The 19,484-nt window shown below is 68.1% G+C and overlaps 2 protein-coding genes across 4 annotated transcripts; both read left to right on the top strand.

The window, feature by feature from the left end:
* Positions 1–4,053: 4,053 nt before the first annotated feature.
* Positions 4,054–5,773, top strand: PRR35 (proline rich 35). Its single transcript, XM_077140331.1, has 3 exons — positions 4,054–4,134; positions 4,225–5,120; positions 5,287–5,773. The coding sequence occupies exons 1-3, from the start codon at positions 4,054–4,056 to the stop codon at positions 5,771–5,773; spliced, it is 1,464 nt and encodes a 487-aa protein (XP_076996446.1).
* Positions 5,774–7,609: 1,836 nt separating this feature from the next.
* PIGQ (phosphatidylinositol glycan anchor biosynthesis class Q) lies at positions 7,610–18,347 on the top strand. Of its 3 annotated transcripts, XR_013168146.1 has the most exons (12): positions 7,610–7,718; positions 11,262–11,951; positions 12,859–12,990; positions 13,072–13,192; positions 13,917–14,043; positions 14,122–14,275; positions 14,371–14,482; positions 14,728–14,808; positions 15,296–15,410; positions 16,177–16,238; positions 17,021–17,648; positions 18,208–18,347. XR_013168146.1 is itself a non-coding variant. In XM_077142314.1 (11 exons), exons 2-11 carry the CDS (start codon positions 11,272–11,274, stop codon positions 17,171–17,173), a joined length of 1,737 nt encoding a protein of 578 aa, XP_076998429.1. In that variant the 5' UTR covers positions 7,610–7,718; positions 11,262–11,271; the 3' UTR covers positions 17,174–18,347. The 3 variants fall into 3 exon arrangements, 2 of the variants coding, with proteins under 2 accessions (XP_076998429.1, XP_076998430.1); XM_077142314.1 differs by having other exon boundaries at positions 17,021–18,347; XM_077142315.1 differs by lacking the exon at positions 7,610–7,718 and adding an exon at positions 8,613–8,657 and having other exon boundaries at positions 17,021–18,347.
* Positions 18,348–19,484: the final 1,137 nt, after the last annotated feature.

The raw sequence follows: 19,484 nt of genomic DNA, 5'->3' as shown, positions 1-19,484 counted from the left end.
CACCAGCTCACATGCCTCCTGCGACGGGGAGCTCACTACCATTCAGCTGTCCCATCCCAGCTGCACGTGGACACATGGGCTCCACTGCAGGGTAATCCATGTCCTCAGTAAGGGACAGGCAGGGTATACGCGAGGCCTTCCAGAAATCACTGCCACAGCTGGGCTGCGTGATGGCTGCCACTCCTAGGGGCGAGCCCTGGCCCGGAGCCGCGGGTCTCTGGGTCAGGGCCACAGTGGGGCAGGCGCAGGGCAGGCAGTGCAGCCGAGGGGGGCAGCCGCCTCTAGTTCAAGGCCTGAGCCTCATTGCATCCCAGAGGCTGGGGTGAGGCTGGGCAAAGAACGTGCCTGTGGGTCAGTGATAGGATGGGCGGCCAGTGCTGTCTCGCAGGTGGCCACCAGCCTGGCCTGGGGCCCACCCTGGGACCTGTGGGAGACTTGGGACCCCAGGGGTCCTGGTGCTCTCCCAGGTCCCTGGTTCTGCTCTGGCTGCTGCCCGCACAGGCTCCCCAAGGAGAGTCCTGGGCCGGGCCCATGGGCCCCAGGTGCCACCCGCCTCCCCAGCCCTCCCTAACTGCTGTCGTGCCTGCTGTGGCTCCCCAGTGCTGCCCTTTGGCTAAGACATGGGTCTACTCCTCTCAGCCTGGGTCCTTGGGGCCGCCCCAGTGGGCACAGGGGAGGCAGCAGCAAGGGTGGCCCTGAGCGGCCAGGAGCGTCCTGCGTGCTTGCGGGGCAGGTGCCCTTCCAGGGCACGGTACAGACATCCCCACCCCAGGCTGTGGGGCTCTCACCCCCTCTGGCTATCCTGTGCACCCCGCGTGGCAGCCCAGCCCCTACGCCCCAACCCTGAGGAGACGAGGCAGCTGGCCTGCCCCTTCCTGCACCTGGACCAGCCCCAGGGAGCCCTGAAGACCCCAGGGAGAGCCAGAGGTGCCTGGACACCAACCTCCCACCACCCACCCAGGGTAGGACTGCCTAGTGAAGGCTCTCCCGAGCCCAGGGGCAGGGCCAGTCCTCAGGCTGAGCTCGCCCCTACTTCTGGGGGGTTCCATGGGTGGTCATGACCCACCCCCAGGGTCACTCTTGGGAGGAAAGTGGGGTGGCGCAGTGGCCCCAGATTTCATCTGGCCTGCGTGGTGGGGACGCTGTGCACCAACCCCTTGGAGCTGTCCCTCCCGCTTTTCCCAGCAGCACCAAGTCCCTCCACAAGGGGTCCTTGGCCACTCAGGTCACTGTTCCCTCTGCATTCTGAGACACGGGGCTCCCCAGGGTCACCCTATCACCCGCCCCTCCCAGACAGAGGCCAGTGCCCCCAGCCAGGCCATTTCCTGTGCCAGTCTCAGGTGGACCAGTAAGAGCAGGGGATAGTCCCCATTGAGCCAAGGAGCCTAGACCAGGGCAGAGGATCCAAGGGCCATGTCCAGAGGCGCCCGTGTGCAGAAGCAGCTGGCATAGGTGCCAGCCTTGCCTGGCCAGAGGCCGCCACATGAGCAGCTGGGCAGCAGGGCCACCAGGTGGGGGGCATGCTGTGCGGCCATGGCAGCCCCCACCCCAGTCCCAGCCCGTAGGACTCGTTTCCCCGGGGGGTGGTTCGAGATGAAAGGCGACACACACCTGTCATGTCTGCATGAGGTGGCCCCAGGGCCCCGCCCTGTCCCTCCCGGCCTCCTGGGGACTGGAAGGCCCCTGCGCAGCAGGTCTGGAGCTGCTGCATCCTCTGCTGTGGGCTGGGGGCGGGGGGCATGGCTGGCACCCACTGTGCAGGCTTGACACAGAGGCTGGGGTGGAGGGTGTCACCCAGGTGTGGCACTGAGCCCCTGCCCCTCAGTCAGTGCCTACAGGGAGCCCAAGGAGTGGGTACCCAAGGACCAAGAGGATGGCCTACAGGGGGACCGCCGGGGTGGGGGGGCGGGCACTTGCCCCTGCTGGGAGCTCTGAGTCCTTCCCCCGGGGAACTCAGCCCCTCTGGGTCAGTGACCCCTCTCACCTTCCGGAGACGGCCCAGGCGGGGACAGGGCAGCTCCAGGCACGGGGCTGCCGCGGGGGTGAGGAGGGGGCTGCAGAGCTGCGCATGGTGTGTCCAGCGCACTGAGCCCCTCCCGACTCTCTCACTCTCTTAAGGGGCCCTGGGAGGAGCAGGTGGGGTGATCTGGGGGACCTCGGTGGGGAGCTGTGGGCAGCGGGGCAGCACGTGGTGGCCGGCTGCGGGGCCCCGGGAGGGGCAGAGCCTGAGGCCGCTGGTGGCCGCCCCCGCCCCGCCCCGGGTGCTCCGGGCCCAGCTGGATCGCGCTGGCTCCGCTTTGGGTTCCGTCCCTGTGGCCGCCCTCTGTCCCCGGGCTCAGCCCCAGGCCCTGGCTCGGAGGCGGCTCCTCGCGGCTGGCGGGGCCGGAGCGACACCCATCCCGGCGCGCGGGGCCCGGGGGACGCGGCCGCCTGTGTGCAGCCCGCGGGCGGGGGGGCGGGGCGGGGCAAGCGGGGGCGGGGACACGGCCCCTCGCTTGGCCGCACACCTGCGCCGTCTCGGCCGGGGCCGCCACCTGGAGCCGGCGGGGACCGGGCGCGGGAGGCAGTGAGTGCGGGAGGCGGTGAGTGCGGGGGGCGGGGGGGGGACGCGGGGGGGTCGAGAGCCTGGGGCGCGGGGGGGTGCAGCTCCCACCCCCAGCCCGGCACCCGCGCACGCGCAGCCGCTCCTGCCGCCAACTTCGGGGGGCGCAAGCCGGCGTCGGGGGGCGCAGCCAGCGGCCGAGGCTTCGCGAGTCGCGCCGCGAGAGGGACTGCACGTCCCACGAGCCCCGCTGCCGCGCCGGGTCTCAGTTTCCCCCGCGGTCTTCGGGGTCGGGGGTCGCGGCGGCGCCGGGGGCGCGGAAGGGTTGGGAAGTGCGTGCGCCGCCGTCTCTGTTTCCCGGACCGCGCAGGTGAAGCGGGCGCGGCGGCCCAAGTAGGGGGACCGCGGGGCGGGGCGGGGCGGGGGCCGCGGGCGCGAAGGGCGTGAGGGGCGCGGAGGGCGCGGAGGGCGCGGAGGGCCGGCCCCGTCCCGGCCTGGGGCTCGCGCACCCGGACCACCGGCGCGGCACCGCGGCCCTGCGGGCGAGGAGGGAGCGGGGGTCCCGCAGCCCCACCCAGCCAGGAGGAAACGCCGCCGCGCGGCCCGATCCGCCCCCCCGCCCCTCCGTGGAGGGGTCTGCCCGGCCCCCCAGGACCTCAGGCCGCCTGGAGGTCCCCCCGCCGGCACCGGACCCGGTGGGTTCGTGGGGAAAGGTCAGGGTTGCAGGCTGTGGGTTGGCACAGGGCGAGCACACTGGGCGGCCCCAGGTCCTCTTGGTCCCTGTGGAGTTAGCAGCCGCTTGGAAGGGACAGCGGCAGGTCCCCCCGCGTCTACCCAGCGTGGCATAGCTGGTGGCTCCAGCCGGCAATGGCTGGTCCGGCACAGCCGCCCCTGCCACCGAGCCCGCTCCCATTTGTCACCCCCCATCCTGGGGGTGCGGGGCAGAGGCCGCCTCCAAAGTCCACACCAAGTCCAGGTGGGGGTGCGGCCATCCTCGGGGTGCCCCATCCCCTCCCGGACCCCCGCCCGCCATGGGGGGGCTCTGTGACAGAGTGGGGTGGGTGTGTCTGTGGGTCTGTCGCATCCGTGAGGGTTGTGGCTGCATGTGATTGTCTGTCCTCAGCTGTGGGTCTGTCCCCACAAGAGCCCTGGGTTTGGGCTGAGTGGGGAGGGGTCTGTGTGTGTCCCTGCCCCCGTGCCGGGTGCGCATGCACACACTCGCACACACACACACACGTGTGCACATGGGCATGCAGCGAGGCCCCGCAGGGCCGTGGGCACGGGGCGGGCGGGTGGCCCAGGTGGCGGCCCAGATGGCGCCGAGCGTCCGGGCCTGGGGAGAGCCCTGGCCGAGCGTGTCCCCGGCAGCCGCGACCTGCCCGGAGCCGCCCAGATGGAGCTGCGCAGAGCAGGTGGCCGCGCGCCACGGCCGCCCCCGCCGGGCCGGGAGGCTGAGCCTGTGAGACCCCAGTGCCCACCCACATCCGGGGCATGCGTGTGTGCTCACACCCATGGGTATGGAGGGCGCGGGGCGCCGGCAGGGGCCCAGGTGGGTGGGAGAGGCTCCCAAGGTGCCAAGCTTGCAGTTCTGGGTAAGTGACAGTCTTGTCGGGGGCTCGAGACACTGCTCACGCCCCGTGCTTGGGATGGCCCTCCTCACCTGAGGGTCTCGGTGCCCACAGGTGCCCACCGCCGCGATGTCCCGCGCGGGCCCCGGGGCCCGGGCCAGGAGGCCCAAGAAGCCGCACTACATCCCGCGGCCGTGGGGCAAGCCCTACAACTACAAGTGCTTCCAGTGCCCCTTCACCTGCCTGGAGAAGTCGCACCTGTACAACCACATGAAGTACAGCCTCTGCAAGGACTCGCGGTCGCTGCTGCTCGACGCCCCCACCCGCCGCCCCAGCGCCCCCGCCTCACCTGGTCTCACGGCGTCCAGTGTCCTTTCCCTGCACTGCTGCACCGAGGACCCCAAGACCAAGCCCCAGGGTGCCCCGGGGACGCTGCCACCCGCAGCCAGGACCACCCAGAGGGAGCCATGGAAGCCGGGGCCCAGCAGGGGCCCAGGGGGTGTGGCCACGGGGGGCGCCGGCCCCTGTTACCCACCCCCCACCCTAGGCGAGCCCCCCGAGCCCCGGAGCCTCCACCTGTCCCTGCTGGGCGTCGGCGGCCCTCTCGGTCCCGGGCTCCTCTCCTGCCTGGCGCCCTCACTGGCCGCCGCGGCCCACCTGCCCTTCCTGCCCCCAGCCCCACAGCCCCCCCAGCGCCTGGCCCCCGCCCCCCGCCTCTACTACCCGTTGTTCTTGGAGCATAGCCCGGGGCTGCCAGCAGGGAGGGCTGCCCTCGCCCAGCCCCCCATGGTCCCCAAGGGGACCCCCGGATCTCTGGGTGCGGGGCTGCTGGCAGGGCCCATGGCTGGGCTGGGGGGTCCCTGGGCCTGCGGCAGCCCCGGGGACCTAGGACAGGGCGGGGATCTGGAGCAGGCCGCCGAGGGCCCCCTGAAGAAGGAGCCGGCCCTGGGAAGCAGGCTGGAGCTCCCCAAGGCCCCCAGCAACGCGGCTGAGTGGGGGTCCCACAGCAGGTGGGTGCAGGGACCCTGGTGCCAGGGACTGCCTGTGGGTGGGGGGCACCAGGCTGCAGAGGGAACGGAGTGTGGGGGCGACCGGTGTCTCGCGTCCCTGGGCCTCCAGAGGAGGAGCCCTGGGGTCAGGGCCACCCATGACCGCCCCCCCTGCCCCGTGCCCCAGCCGGCCGAGCGGCGCGGCCAGGATGCTGTGGCCCGAGGACGAGGAGCCGGCCAGCCCAGGGAGCGCGGTGGGCCGCGTGAGCGAGGAGCTGCTGCGGGCGCTGGGTGGCTGCGCACAGGTGGAGCGGCGCCTGGGGCAGCTGGGCCAGATCCGTCGGGAGCTGCTCGCCATCCACCAGGCGCTGGAGCAGGCCGTGCGGCCTCCGGACACACCACTCGACCTCTCCATGAAGCGGGTGCCCACCCAGGGACCCGCGGGACCCATGCGGCACCAAGGCCAGCCCGAGCCTCCTGGCGCGCTGCTCCCCGGGGACCCCGAGCCCGGCACCGGCCACACCACCAAGTGTGAGGCAGACTCCAGCGTCCAGCCCCCGGGGGCCCCTTTCTGCATCCTGTCCCCAGGGTCCCCCCTCCAGGTCCCCGAGGGGGTTGGCTGGGACCCCCGAGGCCGCACCCGGCCTACAGAACCCCTGGGTGCTGAGGTCTGAGCCCAGCACCCAGCATCGCCCTGCTGACCCCCCGGCCACCCCCTGCATGCGGCCCCGCCCCGGGGGGCTGCTATTTATTGATCACAGCTGTGGACGTTCAAATAGAAACCACCCGCCTACCCCTGGCTCCTTCTTTCACTGTGCGGCGTCTCCCCGGCGTCTCCCCGGGCACCCGAGGATGTGGCCGGCCTGGGGCTCAGGCAGGGCAGGGGTGTCCACAGACCCCCTGCTGCGCCTCCCTGTGGGGCCCAGACCTGGGGGCGGAGGTCAGGGGAGGAGAGGCATGGACCCCCCCACCCCGGCAGGTGACCCAGAGCCCCAGCGAAGGGGTAACCATCCCCTGCGGCCAGATGCCACTCCTCCCCAGGCTTCTGGCCGAGCGTGGCCCCCCCGGGCGGCCCTGCAGCTGCGATAGGCATCGGCAGCCGTCATGGCTCACTGCTCCCCTGCCCAGTGCAGCCTTTCCCATGGGGGTGCAGGGGAGCACCCCAGGACCCCCCTCGCGGGGACACAGCCCCCAGCTCCCAAGCTGAGCAGGGCTGGCCAGGCCGCGGCCAGTCCACGTAGGACAGGGGTGGGGGGCGTTGACTGCCGCCGGGAGCCCAGGGCGTGGTGGGGCCACAGGCGCTGCCTGAGGGTGCTGAGGGCCGCAGCCAAGGCGCCAGGGCTGGAGAAATCCCCAGGACCCAAGTCGGAGGCAAACCCACCCTCCATGGACCCCAGGTGCCTGCTGCCCCCAGAATCCCACCATTCAGGGGGCCCTGGGGGGTCTCCACAGATGCAAGCTGGACACTGCTGGGGGGCGTGCGTGAGGGCACACAGCCCCTTCCCAAGGTCCTGCCTGGGCTCCTTAAGCCCCTAAACAAGACCGAGGTGGGTATCGGGGGCAGCCGAGCAAGGTCCACAGGGAGAAGGCGGAAGGCAGTGCCTGGGCAGGCCTCATCGGGGGCTCTGCGCACCGGACTCAACTTACATCTGCAGATTCCTCAGTGGTCACACCCAGGGGAGAGTACCCACTCAGCCCGAGGCCCAGTGGGGAACCTGGATGCTCCCTCTCCCCAACCGTGGGTGCTCCCTCTCCCCGGCCCCTGGGTGCTCCCCCCACCAGTCCCTGGATGCTCCTCCTCACCGACTCTTGGGTGCTCCCCCTTCCCCGGATGCTCCCCCCTCCCTGGCCCTGGGTGCTCCCCCTCCCCAGCACTAGTTCCCAACACAGAGGCTGCAGCCTGGCGCACAGGAACAGGGCTGAGGAGCCTGTCCCCAGGGAGGGGCCTGTCTGCATTGGGGCTCCCCCGTGTCAGGCAGAACCAGAGGCCTGGGCAAGACCCGCAGGAGAGCCGCTGTACTTGCCAGAGGGGGAAAGGGGCCTCTGGACAGAGGAGCTTGAGGAACAGGGCTCATCTGTGCCCCTTGCCCCCTCCAGGGTTGTCCTCAGTGCCCGTGGTCCTCACAGACACCCCTCAGGTGCTCCTTGTGCCTCAGTTTCCTTGTCTGTGAGGCAGGAGGACACGGCCCTGAAGGGCACTGAGTAGATGCCACAGCCTCCTCGCCCGCCTTGTCCTGGGCCCCGCCCGCTCCTCTGGCCGCTCCCATGTCCTGGGCCCCGCATGGCTGGCCGCCCCACAGGGCCTGCAGCTATGCTGCACTGGCCCGGCCGCTGCTTGCTCCCAGCAGCCCCGGCTGGGGGTGAATCCTGTGCCCACTGGGCAGCTGGGGGGCCGTGGGGCCCATTCATCCTGACCCCAGGACATCCCCATCCGTGCATGAGCTGTGCCTCGAGTTCCTGGGTACAGCAGGGCCCGCTGCCAGCTCCCAGGCAGCAACTCCACGTCCTAATCAGAGGGAGGCAGCAGGGAGGGTGCGGTGGGCAGGGCTGGCCCTAGTCCCTGGTGCCAAAGCCAACAACAGCACGGGGCCTGCAGCAGCTTTTCTGGGAGCAGTGGAGGTAAAACGGGGGCCCCGGGGGCCCACGATGGGGTTGGAGCTTCAGGGCCTCTTCCAGCCACAGGCCAACCCCCTCCCGCTCTCCCAGGCCGCCTGCACCTTCCTTTCCCTTGGACAAGGGGCCCAAACGCTCGGGGCTTGGGGCTGGGGTGGGGGCTTCCAGAGAGCCTGGGACCACAGGCTGCTGTTGCTTTCACAGAGGGTGGGAGCCCAGGGTCGTGCCAGAGGCTTCAGGGGCTCTGTCAGGGGAGGGGGCGCCTGCCTGACCCGGCGGGGGGCTGACGGGAAGGGGCTCATGCCCATGGCCAGGGCCAGGGCCGGGATCGGTGGTTTTGGCCGTGAAGCCCCGCCAGGATCCCCCGACACGTCCCAGCCCTGGGTCCGATGACCCAGAGCAGGCGGGGCATGCAGTAGGAGCTCAATAAAGGCTGGGGCTGTGCCGGCTTGGGCGGCTGTGGCCACAACCCGACAGGGCGATGGGCTTGGGGGCGGCCCGGACCTCTAGGAGAGCAGCTGGGCCGGCCTGCGGGTGGGTGGGGGGCGCTGGGGTCGCCTGGGACCCCGGGGCCCGGGGCTTCTGTCACCTGGATCGCTTGGGGCAAATGGGGTCAGGGAGCCCCGACGCTAGGCCCGCTGGGTCCCCCGAGCCCCCAAAGCCCGCGCGGCCCCCGAAAGCCCGAGGGCGCTGCCCGCGGGAGCCGCGGCGTGTGGGAACGCGGCGCGCCGGAACGCAGGAGCCGGCCGCGGGGCAGCCCGGGCGCCTTTCGCGAAGGGACCGTCGCGCGGCAACGCCGGAGCCGGCGGAAATGGGGCTCGGGTCCCGCGGCGCGGCCGCGGCGGGGCTGGGGGCCGCGAGCGCCGTCACCCCCCCGGCTCCGCCCGACGCGGGCCGCGACCCGGTCCCGACCCCGCCGCCCGAGGGGGCCCCGCCGAGCAGCCGGTGAGCAGGGTGGGGGCGGGCGACACGGGCCGCCTCTCGGGGCCCGCAGGGCCTGGGCAGGCCCGGGACCGAGGGACGCCCGCCTCGGAGGGCCCCGCCGAACCCCGCCTGGCCGCCCCCCCCCGCCCCCGCCGCCCCCTGGCCCCACTCCCTCTGGACCCCCACGTCCCCCGCGACCCCCCAGGCCCCGCCTCGCCGCTTCCCACCCCCGTCTCCGCCCCCGCGATCCTCCAAGCCCCGCCCCCTCGAATCCCTTGGCCCCACTCCCCGTGGACCCCCACGTCCCCCGCGACCCCCAGGCCCCGCCCCCCGTCGACCCCTCCGTGTCTTCCGGCTCGCCCCCCACTTCCCTGCGGGGACCCCCGCCGGTGGCCCTGCGGAAGCGCGTCTGCTCGGGATCGGGCACTTGGCCAGGACCAGGTCCGCGCTGCAGCCAGGGAGGGTGCGGGGCTTGGAGGCGCCGTGCCCTTCAACACCTACAACACGCGTGGAAACGAGCTCTTGAGAGCCCTTGAGGAGCAGAGCACAGGGGGCTTCACGGAGGAGGTGCTCCCGGCCGGCCCCCAGTGGGCTTTTCCTGGAATCTGTTCATGCCCAGGAGGACAGGGAAACCCAGCTCCTGCTTCAGAGGGACGCCGGTGGCTGCAGGCCACGCAGGGCGCGCTTTCCCAGGCACGCTCTATCGCGTGCTCCGTGGGGGGGTCCTTGTTTCCTGGTCACAGCATGGGGGGGGCTCTCGTCCCCCAGTCGCTGCACCCCCTTCCTCCTGTCCCATCCCCTCTACTCCCTCGCCTTTTTTTGGCCTTCTGGCCCTGCAGCCCGGTGAGTGAGTGCGCCCTCCTCGTGCTGTGATTTGTTGAGAGTTCCCTTTCGCTGTCCCAAAGAGCAGGTCAATTTCTACCTTCTAAAACTCTTCTTTCCTTACATGTGAAGATTTTTATTTTTAAGGAATACTTTCTAAATGAAGCGTAATTTAGCCAAAGAAAGAGCACAGATCACGTGTGCTCCAGTCGGTGGACTTTCACAGGGCAGAGCACCTGGCGACCACCTCCCCCAGAGCAGGGGCTTACTGTCAGGCACCTGGGTTTCTTTTCAGACCACAGCCAGTGTACTTTTCGCTAGCTCCTAGCTTCCCCAGGTGGGGTGGGGTGTTGTCGCCAGAGCTGGTGTGTTCTGGCGGGTGGTTCCCATGGCACCCACCTGGCCCCAGGAGGCAGGGGGCTAGGGCATTTGGGAGCCCTCTGCGGGCCCACCTAGAGGTACCCCTTTTGGTTGGAACCCACAGCAGTGAGAGGCTGCTGGCGTGGAGCAGCTGTGCAGTGTGAGCCAGGCAGTTTGTGTACCTACCGACCCTCAGCACCGCCATGAAGGTGAGGGAGAGCTCTCTGCACTTCCTCAGTGTCCTCTCACCCCACCAGCATGGCTGTCCCTTGTCATGGGACCTGTGAGCGCAGGGGCTTGGAGACCTGGTTAGTTTGTAGGTCTGGGCCCCCCTCCCAGGTGTTGGCTCTGATGCCCAGGGTGGCTGCTCTGCCCTTTGTGCAGGCAGGGTGCAGGTAGTAAGTGCTTGAGAAGGTGTATGGCCCAGGCACGGATGGGTGCTGGCCCTGGACAGCCAGCCCCAAGGCCCTGGTCACCAGCGGGGGCGAGTTCCTCCTGTCAAATCAGGCTCTGTCTGGGGGCAGGTCTTAGCAGCGGAAGCCCACCAGTGCTTGCTGGGGGCATTTCCAGCACCCATGGTCCCATGAGCTTACCAGTCGGGAAGAAAAGGCTCAGGTCCTTCAGAATTCAGAAATCACAGCTACTTGGGTCTTGTTACTGCTGAAAAGCCACGTTGAGGTAGAGAGCAGCCAAGAAGCCATGAGTCCCTCACCTGAAGAGTGGAACCCTTTTGCGGAAGGCGTGGGACAGTGTCTTCCTATCTCAGGACACATGGGCTTCCTGCCCCCAGGTCTAGATGTGCTCACAGGTTGAGGCCGTGCACGTGGTGGCCATCGGGGCTCCCGGGAAATAGAGGGTCTGAGCCGAGGCAGAAGCCCGGTGGGAGCCGGACCTGCTCTGTGAGTGCTGTGGACAGGCAGGTGTCTTCCCTGTGGAGAGACCAAGACTCGGCCTTGGGATCTTCCGGGGGTGACCGGACAGGGACTTGCTTGGGGCCAGGCTCGGCCCCGGCCACCTGATATGGCCACACCAGTGCCCAGGGCCACCGGCAGGTGTGCGGGTCAGCCTGCCTCTGCTGCCAGCACTGCTCTCCCCATGCCTCCGTACTCCTGCTGGCTTAGGAAACCCTCCACGGTTGTTGCGGTTTCCATGCGCCTTCCTTTAGTTGCGAACGAGGTTGTCATTTTTTCGGGTGCTGTGCGTAAAAACCTCTAATCAGGCTCCTTAAAATTAAAAACAAAAATTCTCGTGCTCAGCCTCAAAGCTCTTGTCAAGGGCTCCGGAGCCAGTGCCGTAACGTGGCCCCGCCTTGGAAATGGGAAGCGGGCTGCCACCCTCAGCCCAGGCCGGCCAGGCTCCCACCATGTGCTTGAGACCAGCCGGCCATGGCTTGCCGTGGTCCTGGGGCCTCCCCAGGCCGAGCCTCTGCCTACTCTCTTGCAGGGTGCCCGGCATGGTGCTCAAGGCTTTCTTTCCCACGTGCTGCGCCTCGGCGGACAGCGGCCTGCTGGTCGGACGGTGGGTCCCGGAGCAGGGCAGCGCCGTGGTGCTGGCGGTGGTGCATTTCCCCTTCATCCCCGCGCAGGTCAAGGAGCTCCTGGCACAGGTGCAGCGGGCCAGCCGGGTGGCTGTGGCTGTGCTGGGCACCTGGAGCCACCGCCGGCTGGAGCCCGAGGAGGGCCTGGGCCGCCTCCTGGAAGGCCTGGGTGCCATCTTCCCCCACGAGCCCTGGCTGCAGCTGTGCCGCGAGAAGGGCAGCAGGTGCTGGAGCTGTAAAGCTGTCCACCGGCAGGCACCCGGCGCGCCCAGCGAGGACCAGGTCATGGTCGTCTTCTACGACCAGCGCAAGGTGCTGCTGTCCCAGCTGCACCTGCCCGCAGCCCAGCCCGGCCACGAGGCCGGGGACGCCTTGGGCAGTGCGGGGGGCCTGGCGGCCGTGTTTGACACAGTGGCTCGCAGCCAGGCGCTGTTTCGCAGTGACAGGTTCGATGGGGGGCCGGTGCGCCTGAGCCACTGGCAGTCGGAGGGCGTGGAAGCCAGTCTGCTGGTGGAGCTGGCCAAGCAGGCTGCGGGGCCCATCTGCCTGCTACTCACCTGCCTGCTGTCGCTGGTCTCTGCCGTCAGTGCCTGCCGGTGGGTACCTGCACTGCACGCTTGGGCGGGGGTGGGTTCTCATGCATGGGCAGCGGTGGCAGCTGCATTGGGCCCACCAGTGGGGGTCTGGGGGGGTTCAGTCGGCTCAGGACCCTCAAGGGGAAGGAGGCGACCACAGGTCAGGCTGCTGCTCTGTCGCCCTAGGCCTGGGCCCTCGTTGCCCTCCGTAGGCCCCCCACACTCACCTCGCACCACTGCCCCCTGATGCTCACGGCAGAGGGGGCACTGCCTGGGGTGTTCTGGTGAATTAACCGAGGAGCTGAGGGCTGGGCTGCAGCGCCCCTCGCCAGGAGAAAGGCCGCCCCAAATGGATGTCTCCTTGGGTACCTCCCGGGTGAGCAGCCACGGCACAGCTGCCACCCCTCCCTCTGGGCTTGGGGAATGCAGATGAGGGGCTGCCAGACATGCTTTCCTTCTCAGAGCGGTGCCAAGCTATGCTTCCCGGGGGAGGCCTCAGCCCCTGGCAGCTCTGCCTTTGGGTCGCCCCCAGGCCTCCCCCCACCACCCCTAGTAGGGGCTCTGGGTACAAGGTGCGGGTTGGAGCACGGCAGAGGTGAGGCCACACCTTCCTGACCCTTGCTGCAGAAGCACCTCCCCTCAACATTTGTGTGTCTGCAGTGTTTTGAGGCTTCCCTTGCCTTATGAGAAGTGCGCCTGGTGTCTACTGGCCTCCCGAGACCCCCACCAAGCCCCCGGGGCGGCTAGCTGCTATGCTGGTGCTGGGGGCAGGCGGCCTGGGGGGGGTGTACTCGGGGACTTGCTGCCTTGAGAGGGGGCCAAGGTGCTGGGGGTCACAGGGGCCTGTTCCTGCCCGGCTGAGTCTGGGGGTGTACCTCTGTGGGCTTGTGGGGAGGGGCACTGACAGCGCTGTTGCCGTCCCCTATAGGGTGTTTAAGCTCTGGCCGCTGCCCTTCGTCCAGAGCAAGCTGTCCACGTGCGAACAGGTCGGGCACCGGCTGGAGCACCTCACTCTCGTCTTCAGCACCCAGAAGGCTGGAAGCCCTGCCCAGCTGATGAGGTGGGGGTGGGGACCTGGGAGGCAGCCCCTTGCTGGCCCTTCGCGGCTGCCTGCGCTCACGGCCCGCGCCCGGCCCTGCAGGAAGGCCAATGTGCTGGTGTCCGTGCTGCTGGATGTGGCGCTCGGCCTGGCGCTGCTGTCCTGGCTCTACAGGAAGGACCGCACCGGGCAGCTGGCCGACACCCTTGTCCCTGTGGCCGATGTGAGTTGAAGAGGTCCACTGTCACCTGCCGGCCCCAGCCCTTGGCAGCCCCAGGAGCCATGTCGGGCTCGAGTACACCCTCCTGCCCTGACTGCAGGAGCTGGTCTGGAGGCTGCCTCCCCCTGCCGGGCCCGGACTCCTGCGCACTCCTCTGCGCTCCCGCCTCTTGGGGAGCCTGGCCACTGCTCCTGAGGGTCTTGGCCGCATCCTTGGGCGTTTGCAGGGCCTCCCTCCCCCTCTTGCCCAGCCTTGCTTGCCCCACTTAGGGCCGCCACTCCCTGCCTCCTCAGCTTGTGGGAGCGTGCGGGGGCCGAGGGGGCAGCTTCTCCTGGCTGAGGAGCTGGGACCTGGGGACAAGGGCAGGCGTGGGGCCAGGTGTCTGAGCCCCCCTGGGGCCGGGCAGGGCAGAGGCTGACCTCCCCCTGGAGTGGCCTGCAGCTGCCTCGCCGGGCTCGCCGTACCCTGCTCACGGCTCTGCCCTCCTCCCCCTCACAAGATTGCAAGAAACATAAATATTTAATGTGAACACGAAAGCCTCTTTCTGCTGCCGTGCTCCCGCCGTCTAGAAATTAAATCCGCTCTATTTGTACAGAAGGGCCTCCTCCCCTCGTGGGCTGTGAAGCCTGGGCCTCCCCGCCCGGCTGTGGGGACTCCACATAGCAGGCAGAGTGCGGGGTCTCCTCAGCCACCCGCGATGAACCCCCGCCCACCCGTGTCCCCGCAGCGCGTGGCCGAGGAGCTCCAGCGCCTGCTGCAGTGGTTGATGGGCGCCCCTGCCGGGCTCAAGATGAACCGGGCGCTGGACCAGGTGCTGGGCCGCTTCTTCCTGTACCACATTCACCTGTGGATCAGTGAGTGTGGGCGCCTGGGAGGGGCTGGGGCCCCCGCAGGGCAGGAGGGGCGCAGCCTCAGCTGAGCTGCTCTGCCAGGCTACATCCACCTCACGTCCCCTTTCGTCGAGCGGGTCCTGTGGCATGTGGGCCTCTCGGCCTGCCTGGGCCTCACGGTCGCCCTGTCCCTGCTGTCTGACATCATCGCCCTGCTCACCTTTCACATCTACTGCTTCTACGTCTACGGTGCCAGGTGCGCAGCCGCCCCCGCGCAGCTCCCACCGCTGCCCGCCCCCACGCAGCCCCCACTGCTACCTGCCCACCTGGCCGATCCGGTGCCCCCTGCAGGCTGTACCACCTGAAGATTCATGGCCTGTCCTCACTCTGGCGCCTGTTCCGGGGAAAGAAGTGGAACGTCCTGCGCCAGCGTGTGGACTCCTGCTCCTATGACCTGGACCAGGTGTCACCTGGGCTGGGGGAGGCTGCAGGGTGCAGTGGTCCCCAAGGCAGGAAGCCCCCAGGCAGTGTCATCTGTGTTCTCAGGCCCGGTCTGGAGCTGCCCTGCAGGCATCTCCCTTTTCCCTGCCTCCTGCTGGCCCCCCAGCCCTGTCTTGTTGTTGGGACGCTTGCTGCCCCTCCTGGGGTGAGGGTGGGCAGGGTACGGGCCACAGAGGCTCTGAGCTGACAGGATGGGGGGCCCTGCAGCTGTTCATTGGGACCCTGCTGTTCACCATCCTGGTCTTCCTGCTGCCCACCACGGCCCTCTACTACCTGGTCTTCACGCTGGTGAGTGCCCTGGGCCCCTGGGCGGCAGGTGTGGGCTCGGGCGGTGTGGGGGGGGGGAGGGGGAGGCCCTGCTTGGGGCAGAGACACGCAGCTGGGCGCAGGGTGAGTGGCCCGTGGGTGGGTAATCCTGGAGGTGGTCGTGGGGGTGGGGGGTGTCTCATGTAGTGGGGGTGGGGCGGCCCAGGCCCGCTGGACGACAGTTAGGTCAGTGCACAGGGCTGGGGCGTGGGGGCCAGCAGCCCCTCGTCCCCACCCTGGGGTGGACTCATGGTCTTCTCTGGCCTTCTGGGAGGGGCTGACTGTTCGCTGCCAGCTCCCCAGTGGCCAGGTCGTGCCCCATCCCATCTGCTGCTCCCCACCTCGGCTCTGAGGCTGTAGGTTTAGGGTGACCCGGCCTTCGGGCAGGTCCACGCTCTCTTCGGGCTCAGTCCCTGGTCACTGCCCCCCAGCCCCGCCCACCCTACCTGAGCACTTGTCCCGGCCGCAGCTCCGGCTCCTGGTGGTGGCTGTGCAGGGTCTGATCCGCCTGCTCGTGGGTCTCCTCAACTCGCTGCCCCTGTACTCGGTCGGCCTCCGGCTTTGCCGGCCCTACAGGCTCGCGGGTAGGTGCTGGGGCCAGCAGGGCACACAGGCGGGCAGCAAGGCCTTCTTCCAGGACTCTGAGATCCAGGGCCTGTGCCCCGGTTCCCGTGTGGAGTTCTCCTGGGAGGGGTCTTCTGGGTGGGGGCTGCTGGGCTGAAGGCCTCAGAGAAGCAGAGGGTGGGACTGCCTGGCACTCAGGTTCCAAGAGTAGCCCCAGGGTCCGGAGGCCCAAGCTGGAGGCCCTTGTACCACATCCTTTCCCTAAAGCTGCACCTGTGCCCTCAGGAGCCCTGCAGCGGCGGGTGCTGCCTGCTTGGGCTCTGGGTGTCCCTGGGCCTGGGAAGCCTGCGCGTGCCTACTGGGCCCTCAGCCCCTGCAGAGGCCATGCGAGGCCTCTTTGCTGACTGAGACTTGGCTTCTGTTTCTCCTTTTAAGAACCTTTCTCCCTTGGGAATCCCCAAGTCAGAGGTGCATGGGTCGCTGTCCCTGCCAGTGCCCCCCCCCCCCAACTCGGTCCGGAACCCCATGCCCCCCTGCAGAGACCACCAGATGCTGTGCCTCCCTGGCCTGGCTGGCCGGCTCCCCACCCCCACCTGCCCCGCTCCTTGGCCTCCGTCCACCAGGGCCCTTGTCAGGAGGCAACCATGTGACCTGGCAGCAGCTCCAAGCCCACCCTGTGGGCCAGGGGCCTGCGCCATCACAGTGGATACCTGAGGGGTCCTGTGGTGCTGTGTAGACACAGGCTCTGGGGCTGCACCTCGTCCCTCATGGCCCCTGTCCCTACAGCTGGTGTGAAGTTCCGAGTCCTGGAGCAGGAGGCCGGCAAGCCCCTCTGCCTCCTGATGCAGGTGACGACTGTGGCACCTGGGGGGGCAGGTTCCAGGGTGGGGTACAGCTGAGCTGGGGGCCTGGAGGAGCAGAGGAAGGTGCAGGTCACACTGCTGTCCTAGAAGCACCCCTTCAGGGCCCTGTGTCTCATCCCTGGCCCTGGGCTCATGCAGTAGGTCACCTGTGGCCTCCTGCCATGGGCTTCTGGCTCTGAACTGCCAGCCTGGGTGCCCTGTGCAGCTGCAGGAGAGCTGTGCCAGGCTCTGGGCAGAGCCAGTGACAGGTCCAGGCAGGCAGGGTTCGCCCCGACTCTCCCACCTGGTGCTAGTGCCCGCCCCAGCAGCCCTTGCCAACAGGCCTCAGGCATCGTGGAAACTCAGGTGCTGGGGAGGGAGGGCCCCAGTATTTCTCAGGGCATGGACAGGCCCGTACCAGCTCCTAACAGGGCAGACACCCCTGGGAAATAGTGCGTTTTGGGGTACCTAGGCTGCCTGAGTGACAGGGCCTGTAGGGTGCAGGGCTTGTAGGGTGCAGCCCCTGTTCCCAGCAGCCCCAAACTACTTCACCCCTCCAGCCTTCCTCAAGCCCAGGCAGAGCAGATGGGCTCAGAAGTGGGGAACCACCCACCAGGCCGAGTGCACCTGGTCTCGACCCCTCACCTCTCTTGCCCTGCATGCTTCCTGGAATTCCTGACCTTGGCAGCCTGGGATCTCTTCTCTACAGACACAGCCACACAGCCAGAGGCCCCAGCTGACCCCTCAACTGACCCCACTGACCTTTCTGCTGCCCCTGGCTCTTACAGATAAACCCACTGTCATACAGCCGCGTGGTGGACACCTACCGCCTCCCCAGCTGCGGCTGCCACCCCAAGCACTCCTGGGGCTCGTTGTGCCGGAAGCTGTTCTTTGGGGAGCTTATCTACCCCTGGAGGCAGAAGAGGGACAAGCAGGACTGAGGGACCCTGGCCGCCACTGCCAGCACTACTGCTGACCGAGGGCCACTGTCGCTCTGCCCTTGCATCCTGGCTGGGGCTGATGCCTGGGGGTGGGGTGGGAGGCAGCCTGGCTCCTGTCCCCCGTCTCTCATCTCCCATTTCCCTGCCCTATCCTCAGGCCCCATCTGACTCGCTGTCCTCCCAATGCTGATGTGGGGGTGGGGGAGTAGGGGGCACAGGGCAGCTGGCCTGGGCCTGCCATGGGCACTGTCTGTTTGCCTTGGACCTGTCTCCTGCTCCTGTTGTCTCCAGGCTGTTAACCCGAGATTTATCAGCCCCGAGCCTGCCTGGGAGCACCTCCCCACCAGGAGCATCCCCAATCGGGAGTATTCTCCACCGGGAGCACCTCCCCACCAGGAGCATCCCCAATCGGGAGTATTCCCCACCGGGAGCACCTCTCCACCAGCAGTACCCCCAATCGGGAGCATTCCCCACTGTGAGCACCACCCCACCGGGAACATCCTTAAGTGGCCCAGCTGGGCTCCATCCCACGGCCAGAGCACTGTCCCACCTGTCCCACGTGGGGCCTGCACAGCCTCAGGGTCCTGCAGATTGCTGTGCCCTTTCACTGGGGCCTGGAGAGGAAGCCCTCCTCACTCCCCAGCTGCCTGGCTCTGCCTCCACATACTGGCCCAAAGTAGGATGCCTTCCTGGGGTCCCCTTGGTCCGATGTGCATGGGGTGCCCAAGAAGTCTCCTGAGGACACTGCTTGGCAGAAGCACCACTGATAGCCCCATGGATGTCCCCTGGCTCACAGTCAGTCTTCTGGGGGTGGCCAGAGCTGCTTTGGTGGAAGGTGAACCCCTAGCATGCCTGGCCACCCTATCCTACAATGCCCCATGGAGCCACCTGGCCTGACCTTCCCACCTTCCCTCCGTGGCAGCTCCGGGCCTTCCCAGGCAGAGATGCTGCAGCATCTCTGGGGGGTGGGGTACCCTCTGATGGGATCAGCCAGACCTGGGTGCGGGTGCAGGTGCATGCACGACAATTTTCAGGAGGAAGCAGGCCGAGCGCACCCATGGTGTCATCCTCAGGCAGGATGGAGGCAGCGTCCCAGCCGCTCCGCTGCCCAGAAGCGAAGCGCTTCAACCAGCCTCTCCCTGCAGTGAAAATAAAGCCACATGTTTGGAGTGTGCCAGCTCTCCCCTCCCGTCGTGGTCTTGGTGGGGCCTGGGATGGGAGCTGACAGTGGGTCCTGCAGGGTGGGGAGCATTGCAACCACTGTCTTTGGCTGTTCGGGGCCTAGTCTCTGCCAGCTCAGGCTTCTGTGCTTTGGAGGCGGGTGCCTTGTCCACCACAGTCCAGGCTGTGCCCGCCCAGAGCCCCCTAGGTGATAAGTAATTGGTGAGCAGTAAGGGGAGGTCTGCGGGCCGGGGTCCTAAGTAACTGAAGCCCCTATGGGACAGGGCTGGGGGTATGGCCCGAGGCCGTTGAGGCAGGGGCATGGCCCAGGCTTGTCCTCTGCAAGTTCCTATCTCCACAGGTGCTTTGCTCCTAGCCTGAGGCCCTCAGGGTGGGCAGTGTCCTGTCCCTTCACTGGAGGCCCAGACCTGTCCCAGCATAAGGTGGGCCCTCCAAGTCTCCAGAGAACTGCGTGCAGCTCTGTGGGCACCCCGGCTCTGCTGCGAGCCTTGTGGGCTCCAGGGAAGACCCTCCTCTGCCTCTCCATCTCTTTCCCTTCCCTCTTCCTTCCTTCCTCCCTCCCTCCCAGACCCCACTGCCTTGCACTGACCCTCACCGGCAGCCCCTGTGGGTCCACATGCCACCCAGAGGCCAGGGGAAGGGAGCCGTGGAGGTCCCGGCCGTGGGATGGAAGGGCAGGAGAACTCAGAACAGGCCAAGCACTGGGCCAGACGGAGTCCTGGAAGGCTCCGAACAGACAGAATGACGACAGTCAGCAGCACAGGCTTCCCAGGGAACTCCGGGTGAGGACCGAGGCCAGGGTGGCCATAGGTTCCGGCCAAGGAGGGGCAGCAAGGCTGAAATAAGCCCTGCAGGTGTTCTTGACCAATTCTCTGGGACGGATGAAGATGGCCTCTCCCTTGGCAGCTGGGGATCACGGACTGCCAGATGAGGTGGGGGGGGGTGGCCACCCAGAAATGGCCTTGTGGCTAGGGGTTCGTTTCTTCCCCCCCCCCATGTGTGGGGAGACCTGCGTAGCTTCTCCCCAGCACCGACAGGCCACAGCTGCACTTCAACAACTGATTTCTCTTTCATTTTATTATTGATTTTTTAGCAGCTTTACGGAGGCACATTTTACATGTCATAGAAT

Source organism: Tamandua tetradactyla, chromosome 23 (assembly GCF_023851605.1).
Source record: "Tamandua tetradactyla isolate mTamTet1 chromosome 23, mTamTet1.pri, whole genome shotgun sequence".
NCBI classification, from domain to species: Eukaryota; Metazoa; Chordata; class Mammalia; order Pilosa; family Myrmecophagidae; genus Tamandua; species Tamandua tetradactyla.
Note: the sequence above shows the minus strand (reverse complement) of the source record. Positions and strands in the feature narration are given on the sequence as shown.

Excerpts from the sequence above, each read along its gene's own strand:
- PRR35 (XM_077140331.1), top strand. The coding sequence starts at position 4,054 with ATGGGTATGGAGGGCGCGGGGCGCCGGCAGGGGCCCAGGTGGGTGGGA. Across the intron at positions 4,135-4,224 it reads TGCCAAGCTTGCAGTTCTGG|GTGCCCACCGCCGCGATGTC; the intron begins GTAAGTGACAGT and ends CGGTGCCCACAG. Across the intron at positions 5,121-5,286 it reads GAGTGGGGGTCCCACAGCAG|CCGGCCGAGCGGCGCGGCCA; the intron begins GTGGGTGCAGGG and ends CCCGTGCCCCAG.
- PIGQ (XM_077142314.1), top strand. The coding sequence starts at position 11,272 with ATGGTGCTCAAGGCTTTCTTTCCCACGTGCTGCGCCTCGGCGGACAGC. Across the intron at positions 12,991-13,071 it reads AGCCCTGCCCAGCTGATGAG|GAAGGCCAATGTGCTGGTGT; the intron begins GTGGGGGTGGGG and ends CCGGCCCTGCAG. Across the intron at positions 16,239-17,020 it reads CCCTCTGCCTCCTGATGCAG|ATAAACCCACTGTCATACAG; the intron begins GTGACGACTGTG and ends TGGCTCTTACAG.